A 14,306-nucleotide genomic window follows, 5' to 3' on the forward strand; every position below is an offset into this window, starting at 1 on the left:
GCATCCGGATCAGCCGGATTCTGCCGCGCTTGAAGGTGAGAGCAGGTGTGTCTGCTGCTGGAGACCGGGTCTCATCTTTGAAGCGGATCCAAGTGAAAATGAAAGTTGTGTGAAGAAAACTGGTCTGGTTTGAGATTAGCTCTCCCTCTCCCTCCCTCCCTCTCTCCCTCTCTCTCTCTCACACACACACACACACACACACACACACGGTTTGGGAAATCTGGGTTTAATTTGAATGGGGAGTAGCCAAAGCCCGGACTTGCTTTACAACCATATGGATGTAGTGGAGTACTTTCATTTGCTTGGAGCTTCGTGTGTGAATGGGCGCAGTGCTTCTTTCTCGACTATCATGTGTTTTCTCTTCTATTTAAATATTCCAACGAGGCGAATGTGAAACAGCGGACGCGCGGGTTCGAATGGGAGCGTGCTTTTTTGTTTGTTGTTGTGTTTATTTAACGGAGGACAACCTCGACTAATTGGAGGATCTCCCTCAGGGGACGCGCTCCTGAAATTGACACACATTGGCCATCACTTGCACTGCGGTAAGTTTTTTTTTGTTGTTGAAACGCGCATCACTCACAGCACAGTTGTCACGTTGTTTTCGCAGCGCGTCGAGCGAGGAGTGCGTGCGTGCGTGCGTGCGTAACGGGTTGCTCCACGAGAGGGTCCGTGGTTTTTAAAAGCAAGAGTGTCACCCGTGACTGGCGTTGTTTTGGAGGAAAAAGCGCAAAGACTTGTGCGCCTTTGCGCAAAAGGACCTGACCCCACAGACAGGTGTCACCCTCCTCCGCTGTGACGGACCCGCGGGTCGCAGCGAAAGTGCAAGAACAACAGTCTGCGTGGAGGGTTTAATACGGGGTTCAAGAGGTGGGCTTTAAGGAGCCAGTGAGGTTTAATAGCGACTTGGACTCGGACCCAAGAAGCGATGCCAAAACAAGCAGCTCTCCTCTCTGCTCCCTTCCTCCTCAGAGCTGCCAGTGCATGCGTTCTGTCACACATTCTCCCCCTTTTTCTCCCCCTTTGACGCCACTCCTGTGTGTGATATACTGAAGAAAGAAAAAGTGCAGTGTTCTGAAGTGATTAGAGGCTTCATTTGACACTTCAGTGCACCGTGGGCAAGGAAGGTGTGACAGGAAACAAAAGCCCTGCTTTTCACACTGAAGCAGCAACACGCCTGTGGGTGAAAGTGAAGCAATGTCAGCCACTTGACCCACTTCACTGGAATCACTGTGAACCACTGTGTGCCACACGGAATCATCCGGAAATTAAGGGTCAGGTTTTAGGTGCAGTTCATCACCATGATTGACCTGCATCACAGCGAGGGAGGTGGAGCCAGGTGCTGCTCAGGGCACATGATGTGGAAGCTAATCCAAAGCAACATAGTGCAGATTTCCTTTCATTCCTGCGTGTGTGTGTGTGTGTGTGTGTGACTGTGATGAAGAAAGCTGCACAAACATGTCGGCAGATCATTTTCATCCGCGTTACATTTTGCGATTCCTCAGACGTAGAGGGGTGAAGTCGTGCTGGATCCGTATGTCTGTGTTGACTTGATGAATTGGGGTGTTTTGGTAATTGTGCACGTGCAAAATCAGAGGAACGAAGGAGCTGCCATTTCATCCTCGGGTGCACGACTACACACTTTGTGCAACGACGTCCACAAAGACCAAAACCACATACATGCATTTGTATTTGTGCGATAGTGTTCCGCCTCCGTCAGTCAGCCCAGATGTGTTGTTGTGTGACGTGTGTGATGGATGTCCTTCAGATGAACCTCAGGGTCGTCTGACGTGGCCAGAGTTTGACCAAGAGGGCGTCGATTCTATGGTTTCTATGGTCGACGCAGATTTTTAGAGATCCAGGCAGCCAATGGCTGATCATTTTTTCCTTCATCTGATAAAACACAACTGTTAAATAATAATAAATCACACAAAAATGACTTTTCGTCCATAACCAACTAACGAATCGTCTGTCTCACCGATCTACATTCTATATCTGCACTGTAGGGCCATTATATATTTGTTATTTTCAATAAGAACAATATATAAATTCTAGGACTGGGCACGAGTATTCGGTTATTCCATCATTCTCTTGATTATGAAATGTCGATCAATAACTGTGACTATTCAAAACATACAAAACAAGTGTTTTAACAATTATTATATTGATAAAAACTACTCCAACGACAACCTCATTTTGTGGTGCGGCTATTATCAAAAGGTGGCAGTTGGTGGTTAAGACCGGTACCCTGTGTGCGAAAGACATCATGGTTGCAAGTTCGAATCCACCCCTGGCTGATGTACTCAATTCCATTGTAAGTTGCTTTGGATAAAAGCGTCTGCTAAATGACATGTAATGTAATATACCTTTTATAATTTTGGCAGTTTTGCCTCATGATGTGTACGTGTACACACATATGTCACGTTATTCAATACACCTTGTGTACTGAAGTATTCAACAGTAAAACTTACATTTTCTAATGTCAATAAATGGGCCGTCGCCAAGAAACGCGTCTAAAAAGTGAGTGTGTGAAGGTTGTTTGTGGACCCTGCTCGATGTGTATCTGTATTATTATGGTTTTCTTTACATTATGAACAGTTTAAACCATATAAACCATCACATTATTGACAGTGGCGCACGACAAACATGGGTCAGTCAGCAGAGAAATCACTGAGAACAACAGGGAGCTCTGACTTCCTGCTCCTTTCTTCATCTAAGCTCTAATGATGTCTAATCATGTTAAATCCACCGTCAGTGTATGATATTATTTGATACAAGCACAAGTTTATCGACGTGATCGGGACGACGTGTGGCTCTCTCTCTCTTTTAGACGCTCAGAGCACACAGTGTGTGTTTGTACACAGGTTGTCGTCTCTCCACTGAAGCAGTGGGTGGTATCTGCGGATAGAGGAGAGATCAGAGTCTCCCTCAAACTGTAGTTTTTGCAAAAAGATCAAATAAAAGATAGCATTTGTTTTATAAATCGCTTTATTTTAGGTTCATGATGGAATTATTTGGCATTTTTTTCCAAAAACCCTGAGCAGGTGTCGACTTTATGAGGTGATCCATTGGATAAGTTTCCTTGTGTCTCTGTTTTTCTCTGCATTTTCTTTTACTTTTGTATGTTTTTTTTTAAAACATTTCTTTAGCTTTCCAGTGCTATGCAAGCATGTTTGTTAGCTGGTCGCTAAGCCGTCCATCTGGATGACAGTTTAATAGCATGCGAGTGCTGAGGGCAAAGCAAAACACTGTTAAAATAGCAGACTGCTCCCATAAAGTCGGACCAGCGATCCCACGAACAGAGCGTGTCCTCTTGACAGTTTGACTGAAATGTGTCACTTGTGCCAGCAACTTCTAGTGTTGTAGTGGAGTGACGGCTGTACAAGATAAAACACCTTATTATTGTGACCGTGGGGGCAACAGTCCTGTCGTTTTGATGCGGCGTCGTGTGAGTTGCTTATGCTGTGAAGTGAAGGGAAGTGTGTCCCCTACAATTATATAGATAGATAAGCTTTATTTTCAGACTCAAGGTCCAAGACACACAGTACAAAAGGAATAAAAATCACACAATAGAATAATAATAATAATAAAATAATAATAAAAAAAATATATATATAAAATAAAATAAATAGAAAAAAAAAGACTAATTTTTAAAAGACACTTATACCAATGCCTTATATATATATGTGTGCATGCACTATATTGACCCCCAAAGGTCAAGTTTATTTTCTATAGCACCACAGCAAGCCTTTCCTATAGAACAGTCCTTATGCTATTTATCTTATTTACACAAAGGCATTTCTGTCACTACATGGTCAAACTACAAAGTTTTCTAGGCCAAAAAAAAAATTGGGTTTGCGCTAACGTCGTTAATAACGCGTTTAACTGACAGCACTTATTTATAGCGCTGGAGAGGCACAGAGAAATAATACCTGCCGGTCATATCAGAACATGCTTCTGCAGTGTGTTGCGTGTGTGTTGCGTGTGTGTTGCGTGTGTGTTGCGTGTGTGTTGCGTGTTCCAGGCGACAGAGAGTTAACAGACCTCGTGCCTTTCTCTCCTTTTACTCTCTGAGGTTTTACCGCTGCTGAACCTTAACAGTGACGTTGCAAGAGAATGAGTGGAGTGCAGTGGGGAGATGGGGGAAAGATGGAAGAAAGGGGAAAGGGAGTTGTCCAGTGAGTCACAAGCTTTGGCATCCTTCACAATGTGCCTTATGTGTGTAAGTGAGGGCACATATTGTGAATCCAACAACTTGAGAGCACGTGTAAGTGTAATATACACAAGCAGGCAACTATTCCAAGCACTTAATAAAATGATTTTTGTTTTTTTTCCCCGTGAGTTCAAAGCAGGTCTTTGCTTTTGGCTGCAGGGCAGAGGTTTCTCTTGTGCAATGGAAAAAAAAAAAAGAGAGAGACCTTTTTTCCTGTTAGGGGGCTTTTGTGGAAACCACAGCTCTGCCTACCACAGCTTCAAAGGCTTTAGAAGGAGTGCTCACCTCTTCTCTGCTTCAGTCCTTTCATTTTTCTAAACAAGCCACTTCCTCTCTTATTGGAGAACACCTCAGCGGCCTCACCTGACCACTGTTTCCCAGCTGTGGTTCAAGTGTGTGGGAACGCTTCATTCAAGCAGCCTGCGGTCCACACACAGTCTCTGAGAACAGCACGGCGCCACGTGACCTTTAACCTCTCGGCATTTTCTTGCGTCTCTCTGTAAGTCCACCTTATGGTGACATCTGCTCAGTGTTGGAGAGCAGGGGATGTCCTTCCACGACCACACTTACTGTCCCGTCACACGTACACTGTTGTCCACAGTGTTGTGGTCGTAGCCGTTGGAGCATGGCTACACGTTAGCTCCTCCCGCTAACCCGAGGCTTCCGCTGACCAACAGTAACCATGAACTCGAAACCCCCCCACCCGCTTCTTTAGCGTTGTCCACAAGAAAACCGCCGCGCGTGAACTGTGTCGCAGGACAGCTCTGCACACAGCATGAAGACGGGGACGTAACTAGGAATCCGCTAAAGCAACAACTAGCACTGTAGACGTGTTTGTAGCATCAGACATGAGACCTTATTCAACCCTGGATTCAAACATTGTTATTGTTACATTCGTATTGTTAATAAATGATTTAGGTTCGTCAAACCTGGAAATGATGAAGCTCTCGAACGTCTTGTTTTTGTCCACAAACCAAAATGATTCAGTTTAAATGATTTCTTTGTTATAATAGAAAATATTCACATTTAAGAAGCGGAAACAATCAGAAATCTCCTTTTAATAATGATAAAAAAGCTTTTGTTTCGGCTCTAATCATGACACAATTTCAATTTAGTGGGAGGAACCAAAGTGGGAGGATGTTAACACAGTAACACAGCAGTGGCAACATAATGATGCTTGTCAGTCACTGCGATGTCACGGTTCACAGGGAAGAACCAGGTATTTCTATTTGTTTCCGTCTGAATTCGCTGTCCGGTTCAAATTGGGTTCGGCGTGAAAGCACTCTCTGCACCACGTCCACGGAGAAAAGCATTGATTCTTACAGCAGATGTTATTTTATGACTTTGATGTTTGAATTCTTGAGTTCATCTTGTAGTTTCCACTCTTCATACAAACACAATCCCTTTAACCTGGAACGTTATGGATGCGATTGCCCTCTTCTCATCGCACACTTCATTTAGAGACTGTACACCACAGGGTGTCCTTTCATAATTTCCCTGTGTTTATTTATATGACATTGTGTGCATGCACACAAGCAGTCCAAAGACTTTCACGCGAGCTCGACTCTCCTGTCTTTGAAACATGATTTTCCGTCTCCTGCTGTCTGCAGTCTCTCCTCTTCTGTTTGGTTGTGGATCAGATTCTGTGGAACTGCTGTCGGTTTCTGGTCCAGCTGTGTGGGCCGGGCTACAGAAGCGGCTGCATTCCTCTGCTGGGCGTTGAATATTTCTCCCTGCAGTGTCTCACGCTGAAGGTCTCGGTGATGAGAACCAGTGAGAAACACTTTCAATTAGGAGGGAGAAGTCATTTATTACAGATTTGATAATGTCTTCAGTGAGTGATGCTTGGACATGACGGGGGAGATAGTCTGCCCTGAACAGTAGCTATGGGTCCAGACACTGGTGATGATGATGAAGATTAATAGACTCAGGCAATGGGGAGGTGGTAAAAAGGAGAGAGATGACAGCAGGAGACGAAGGCAGAACGAATGCTAAACACGCCTGAACCTGTGACATCATCATCTCACGGTTGCAGCAGGGGATGGGACGATGACACGGGTTTGTGTCCGACACCGATATCACAAACTCCAGTGTCGACCAATACCATTTATGAACCATGACACATCTGTGCTGAGTCACTTCAAAGACATTGTTCTCACAAAAAGAAGAAATAAACATTTTCTACCACTCGGGGCTGCTGTGCCAATCTCAGCTGACATAAGTGGGCAGGGTTCACCCTGGACAGTTGGCCAGTCCATCGCAGGGCCACATAGAGACAAACTCTCACCTATGGTCAATTTAGTGTCCAATTGACCTGATTTAATCCAATCCTAATCCCCCTCTTGAATGTTTTTGGACAGTGGGAGGAAGCCGGAGAACCCGGAGAAAACCCACGCCCACACGTGGAGAACATGCAGGAAACCGTGTGGCCCCAGCCTAAACATGACTCAGCTAAAATGCTTTTTCTGATATTTATTGACATTTTTACAGTCTGTGCATAGTGAAGCATTCAATCTATAGGATTTTTGGATTATATCTGATTTTACATTTTCATCTGTTCGATATCCGATTCAGTGATTTTAACCGATATTGGATCGATACTGACACAGATACGGATACTGATACTGACCCCGATACTGATACTGATACCAATACTAATACTGATACGATGATGCTGATACTGACCCCTGATTAATACTGATGCTGACGAGCTGATACTGGATACCGATACCGACACGATACTGATACTGATACAGATGCTGATACTGATACTGATACCGATACCGATACTGATACCGACACCAATACTGATACTGATGCTGACCCCGATACTGATACTGACACCGATGCTAATTCTGATACAGATGCTGATACTGGCACTGGCACTGGCACTGATACCGATACTGATACTGACATTGATACTGGCACTGGCACTGATACCGAAACTGATATTGATACCGATTCCCATCCCCAGATAATCTTAATTTACTCTTGGTCATTGAGTGACCATTTACTAAAGGTAGATGTAACGAAGGTTTTTCAGCAGTTCTAATAACTGTGTTAGTTTTCCTGTAACAGACATCCATAATTATTGCCCCTCCTCCAACACAGACACGCCATGCAAACAGCATGATGGAGTCAGTCACCGTCAAGTCAAAGTAAGACCATTAATAACCTCGGGCCTGCTAGGACATTGATCTTCCTGATTCAATAAACTCTCCTGATTTATAATGATGAAATAAAAATATGAAGTGTTTTTAGAGCCCTTTCGAGGGTTTAAAGCAGATTTTTACTGTTATTGCTATAACATTGTGAATGGGAAATAATTTGTTGAGGATTATTGGGACATTTATTTTTCATAATGTCCCATTCCTTTTTGAGTATTTAACATATAACGGGACCCAAATGCAGATGTGAACCAGACAGCAAGTTCAGAAGGGTTTAAAAAAATGTTGGGCTAAGCTAACTTCGCTTAGCTAGCTCACGTTAGACGAGCAGGTACTTGTTAGCTGCAAAACGCTGCAGCAGGCACAGGTTTGGAGACGTGACCGTGACCACTGTGCACTGTGTTTTTTGGATTTTGATTTGGGAAACTAACTTTTTCAATTTCAATATTTTCTGTTACAGATTTAAAACTAGATGGGGCCTCACAATATCAATATCAACAATGCAGATTTTTTAAATGCATTATTTCAAACTGAGTTTCATAGTCAAATATGTTTTTCAAACAAAAATCAATTCATCAGTCATACAGTTTTTACTACTTTACTCTGTCTTTTGTATTATATTACTAACCAAAGTTTTATCAAAGGATAAATATCCAGCTCACAATGTTAACAATTGTTTAAAATCCATAAAAAGACATATGATTTTTTCATTGGGCCATAACAAGCATGCTTACGATCCCTTGTTGTCTGCCTTCTGTGACTTTGTCACTGCTCTCACTGTTCTTTTATGCATCTGCCCATTATGATAATGAGAACGGAGGTGGCCCCGTTGTTAGTCCGTTCAAAAACTCCTCCTTGGCTGTGGGGCATCCACTAATATTCCCACCAGGGATTTGTGTACAGCAGGCTGAAAGGACAGCAGGGCAGCAGTTGGGGCCTCAGCACGCTGTCATCTGAGAGAGGAAACCCAGAGGAGCTCCAATCACTCGCAGTCTGAGTGGGGGCCACCACGTCAACTCTTAGAGCAGCTTGAAAGGCTCCCACTAGGGATACAAAGTAGCGCAGCTGTCCATCGCCTATCCTCACCTCCTCCAGCTCCCTTTACGCCCAAGCCAAATAAAGCCTCTCAGCAACTTGTGTTTTCCTAATCTGTGAACTCTGACAGAGGCGCCCACACTTGAAAGAGAGACAGCTCAACATGGGATGATCTCCCAGTGACAGGACAAAGCAGAAGAAATCTTTCCCAGAATGTCTCTGCTGAAACCACGAGACCACCCTGTCATCTTCCTGTGCCTGTCCCCCGACCCCCCCCCCAGCTCCGTCACTCCTTCTGTTCCTCACAACCTCTTTGTGATCTAATTTACCTTCCCTTTGCTGTCCATCACCTGGCTTCTGTATAGTGTTTGTTTTGAAGTGCAGGAGACAAACCTCAGCCATTTATACTGTGCCCATAATACTAATGGCTAAATGATCTAATGCTGCAGTAGCTTAGTCACTGGGGAGAAGCGCTCTCCAGCCAAAGTCCATTTTCCATGCCAGTAATCCACAGAAGAATGTTGCGATGATAAATTGGCCCTGCAAATTGTACTTGTCCCTGCAGCTCTTCACTTGTATACGGCTGAGTTGCCACAGAACTGCGTGTCTTTTGCAGGCCACGTGGTGCGAGGCGTGTGTTTCAGCCTCAGGTTTAAAATGAATGGAAATGTCAACAGGAGGATGTTAACACTGGAAATCACAACTACAAGCTGAGGATGGATGTATGCTTTAAAGCATGCTTTATTAAGAAAAAGTCAATGAGATATCGGACTTATTCAGTGTTTATTAATGGATAAAGGATTCATTTAAGCAGCTGTGGAATATAACATCAATATTATGATATGAGGTCTGATTTTATGTTCCGACCATTTTGTCGTCTTGTTTTGTTGTGTCTTTCAAGATGTTGTTTTAATTGTTTCATTGAGAATTCATCCTCCACCTTTTTAATTGTTGACATGAGTGTTGACTGATACATCCGTAACGACCCTACACACATGCAGAAGGAGAAACGAGCTGCAGATTCAAACGAAATTCAAAACGAAGATTCAAGCGTGTTTGTGAATCTGCAGGATCATCATGAATCACCGGTCAGTTAGCGCAGGAAGTAAATGCAATGTGGCTTTATAATAATGTGTTCATCTTGACAGCATTTGTTTACATGTAGAAACATGAGATGGCTCATTTCAACCCATTCACACTAATATGGTCATATTGGCAAGGGCGGAAACACAAACAGACAGACAGACAGACAGATCTAATATAACAGGACACTCGTGTGACACCCAGTGGATAAATCAGAAACACAAACACACAGACACTGAAAACAATACTTAATATGTTTGAAAAGCTTCATCTGGTCATGTGTAGATTCGTGGAAATGTTGCACTCGTGGTTCTCATCGTCTTGTTGAAGCATCGCTGAGACTTGAGCCGGCAGCGATTAGTGCTTCAACTCCATTTAATGAAAGACAATGTCTGTCTCCACTTAAGCAAACTTGTGGCTTGTTAAACACACTGTCAGTGCTGATAGCGATGCATTTTGTGCATTTCAAAGGTCACCCAGGCACACTGCTGTGCTTACATCCTGGCAATGGATTCAGAAGGATTTTGTGGACTTGGCTCTCATTTTGCAGTGTTTTTTTTTGTTGTGTTGTTAACACTTGCTGAAAGGCTTGCATCTGTTGGGCAAACAGAATGGAATTAAACAGCCTGTTCTCTCTGTGTTTCACCTACACACTCATCTGCCAGACATGCCTGACACAAAGACAGCACCATATTTAGTCATCCGACGTCCACACAAAGCTCTCTTCCACCTTAATCTATTAATCTACCTCTTCCTCTCTCACGTCTACTTCCTTCCTGGTCTCTGCCATTTCCCTCTCTCCTCCTTCTGCTTCCATTCATCTCTGTCTTCACTCGGAATCATCTGTGCTTCATCACTGTCATGCCCCTCACTGTTTCCTCTCACGTGTCCCTCCTCTCCCTCTTGGCCACTAAAATGATGCTTTCCTTTACCTGGTTGTTCTTGTCTCTATAGTGAACCCACGTCTCTTAATTCTCTTAAGTCTCTTTCTTCCCTCATCTCTCGTCACTTCTACCTTGGGCTGCACAATATGAGGATTCGCATCTGTTTTTTTACATCCTGAGACGCATTTAACTAATTATCGACTCCGCGGCTCTACTTTCTCCCTCAGAGCCTAACCACTGCCTCTTTTCTAAGACATTAACTCGTCGTTAATGAGATGCTAATGGAAATGTGCCTCAGACGGTGTCAGCATGTGTGTCCTTGTGTGTGTCCACTTTAACCTCCCCGTCTCCAGACACGTCATTAATCATTGCTGTACATTCTCTGATATCTATTTTCCATACACTGAACATAGTTTTAGGAGCCACACGGTGCTGCAGTGACTAATATTGTTGCCTCACAGCGAACCAAGCAGGTCACGTAACTCAACAGAAGTTGACTGGACACAGGTTCACTTATTCTGTGTAATCCCTCGCACACCTCTGCATAAGATATGGTTTTTCATTACTATAGTACCTACTCAACGTGGGCGGAGTCATCCCTGCACCGCTGCATGAAACTGCCGTGACTTCATTTTACACACACACACACACAAACGAGTGACTTGTGACTTGTGAAGCAGTTGTTTTCAGTGTAACTGAATCATTAGAATCAGCAGCGTCTGTGATGCCGCTTTCGGCAGTGCTGTTGAGATGATGGAGAAATGATGGAGATTAATGAATGTTCATGATTTTTAAGTCTGTCTAACTTATCTATTGTTTGTTAGTTTGATTCTCGTGTCAGGTGTCCGTAAACGCCCCGCACAAGACAATCCAGACTCTTTTCATGTGGCGTTCCACGCTAGTGCGTGAGAACAGACCCGACTCTTCCAAGAGCATCTTCTGTCCTGGCACTTACCTTACCCCCTCTCCTTCTGCACTTGGATCCACCCCTGCACTCATCCTCTATCAGTCCACTGGTCAGATCTAGTGTTCTTTCCAAGTTCTTTCCAAGACTATTTCTATGTAGCTTATTCCTATATATATATATATATATATATATATCCAGTAAGTTTATATATATATATATATATATCCAGTATGTATATATATATATATGTATATATATATATATAGAGATAGATATATATGTACATATATATATATATACATACATATACATATATATAAGAGACACAAAATCACTTTCTATAATTCAAATATGTCTATGTTTGTTTGTTTGTGTTGCAGGAAGCACTCCGGTGTGAAGTGAACTAAAGACAGTCCCCTCCCACTGACTCACGGTCAAACACACCTATGAGAGAGAGTCACACAAACAACACCTTCTTTTCACCCTGGACTTTTGGGTACTCGCACAAACGAAGACTCCTCCATGCACAGATATAGACAGACACTCACAAAGATGATGAAGGAATCCTGGAGGTGCTTGCTGGGCCTGTGCCTCCTGCTCTGCTCATTTTCTACCCAAAGTGCCTCCAATCCCTTCGCAGGGCAGCAGACACCTGCAGACCCTTGCTATGATGACACGGGTGCGGCTCGCCGCTGTATCCCCGAGTTTATCAACGCTGCCTTTGGCAAAGAGGTGACGGTGTCCAGTGTTTGCGGGCAACCTCCATCTCGTTCCTGCAGCGTGGTGGAGCGGGGCGACGACCGGCCTTCGGTGCGCACGTGTCAAATCTGTGATGCAGCTGACCCTCGGCGTGCCCACCCGGTTTCCTACCTCACTGACCTCAACTCAGCCCACAACCTCACCTGTTGGCAGTCAGAAAATCTGAACACCTCACCGTACAATGTGACTTTGACACTGTCCTTGGGTAAAAAGTTTGAGATCACTTATGTCAGCCTGCAGTTCTGTTCGCCAAGACCTGAGTCCCTGGCCATATACAAGAGCATGGACTATGGCAAAACCTGGATGCCGTACCAGTTTTACTCGTCACAGTGCCGGCGCATGTACAATCGCCCCAACAAAGCAACAATTACTAAACAGAATGAGCAGGAGGCTCTGTGCACGGATGGCCACACTGACCTCTACCCACTGTCTGGAGGACTGATCGCGTTCAGCACTCTGGATGGACGGCCTTCTGGTAAAGACTACGACAACAGCCCGGTCCTTCAAGACTGGGTGACGGTCACCGATATCCGTGTAGTGTTCAACCGGCCTCAGCCGCCGCGGGACGTAGGGGCTGGGAGCAACGGCGGAGGAAGAGACGACGACCCCATGGCGGTTCCATCCACGCTGCCGTCGTATTTCTATGCAGTGGGAGACTTCCAGGTCGGTGGGAGGTGTAAATGCAACGGACATGCGTCCCGCTGTTTAAAAGAGAAGGAAGGGAGACTGGTGTGTGACTGCAAACACAACACAGAAGGACCTGAATGTGACCGCTGCAAACCCTTCCACTACGACCGACCGTGGCAGAGGGCCAACGCCCGCGAGGCCAATGAGTGTTTGCGTAAGTCCTTCCATCTTTTTTTTTAAATGAGCTTTTCATGTTGTTTTACTTTGCCCGCTCTGAAACAAATTATGGCAAGAATACAGTCATGTCAGTTGTGACTAATTGAAGAACAAAGAAGATGAATGCAGAACACAATGTTTGTCTTTAGCGAAATATCCTTCAGAGGTTTACACATGAACATTCTTTATGCAAGAACCTTGATGTAAGGTCAAGGAATTTAAGAAAAATTGTTTTTTTTTTGTTACAAGTTCATGTGCTTTTGGACTTATTGAGATTAGTCCTGGTAAAACATTTCTCAGTGTCATCCTGTCCTCTCATTTCTGATCAGCCTCTTCTATTTACTGCTCCACCTGATTATGTAGGAACAAAGGTTTGTAGTATTATGGCTGGGGTAGGTTCAACTTTATAACACTTTACAACACTTTATATTAGGGAACGCATATTCACCATTAGCTATATGCTAACATGCATATAAGTAGCATACTAGCCCTTTATTAGTAGATATTATATATATATGTATGTATATATATAACCACACATACATATATATATATATATATGTACATATGTATATATATATATATATAACCACACATACATATATATATGTACATATGTATATATATATATATATGTATATGTATATATATATACACACACATATATATATATATATGTACATATGTATGTATATATATATATATATATATATATATATATATATATATATATATATATATATATAAAAGCATGTAGTTAATGGTGAATGTTTGTTCCCCAATTTAAAATGTTACCAACACAAATAAATGACACACCACAGAAATGGTGTTCAACAACACTTCAATTAAAGGTAACAATTCTAGAACAATACACAAAAGGAAAATACAAATGGAAAAATAACTGGTCTTCAGCAAGACATCTCTTTAAGTCGATATGACACACGCTCAAGTTGAATTATTTGACTTTAAATTCAAATCTGTATCATGCTATGCACAATATACAGTAAATGTGTTAGCATTTAGCATGTGGCGACTCTGACCGAGAGAGCCCCAGAATTCTCTTTCCCTGGCCACATCGTCCAACTCTGACTGGGGGATCCTCATTAATGATAATGAAGATGCTACTACCCAAACAAGCAGTCTTTCTTCAAGGTTCCTCCTTTAGCTCAACATCCAGATGGGCTTTTTAAAATAACCGCGTTGCCAGGCAGAAGCAATCGCTCATCCATATCATAGATTCAAATCCACAGTGCACCGGTGCGTTCAATGGTATCTATGAAGTCAGATTGAAAAAAAACAAGTGGCGACAGGCCTGTTAGCTTAGCTAATTAGCACAGATCATTACTGTGGGTGTAACAAATGGTGGGCCAACCAGAGCCTATACCTATATCCAATATCTCTGGCATTTCTTATCCAAA

General features: G+C 43.3%; 1 protein-coding gene across 1 annotated transcript in view; it reads left to right on the forward strand.

Annotated features, from left to right (window-relative positions):
- Positions 1 to 318: 318 nt before the first annotated feature.
- Positions 319 to 14,306, forward strand: part of ntn2 (netrin 2) — a 46,459-nt gene continuing 32,471 nt past the window's right edge. Inside the window, exons 1-2 of the mRNA XM_044014230.1 lie at positions 319 to 542; positions 11,667 to 12,886. Of these exons, the coding sequence (XP_043870165.1) occupies positions 11,809 to 12,886 (1,078 nt within the window). The 5' untranslated portion in view covers positions 319 to 542; positions 11,667 to 11,808. The remainder of the gene's footprint in view (positions 543 to 11,666; positions 12,887 to 14,306) is intronic.

This window comes from Solea senegalensis, linkage group LG18, assembly GCF_019176455.1.
Source record: "Solea senegalensis isolate Sse05_10M linkage group LG18, IFAPA_SoseM_1, whole genome shotgun sequence".
Classification (NCBI taxonomy): Eukaryota; Metazoa; Chordata; class Actinopteri; order Pleuronectiformes; family Soleidae; genus Solea; species Solea senegalensis.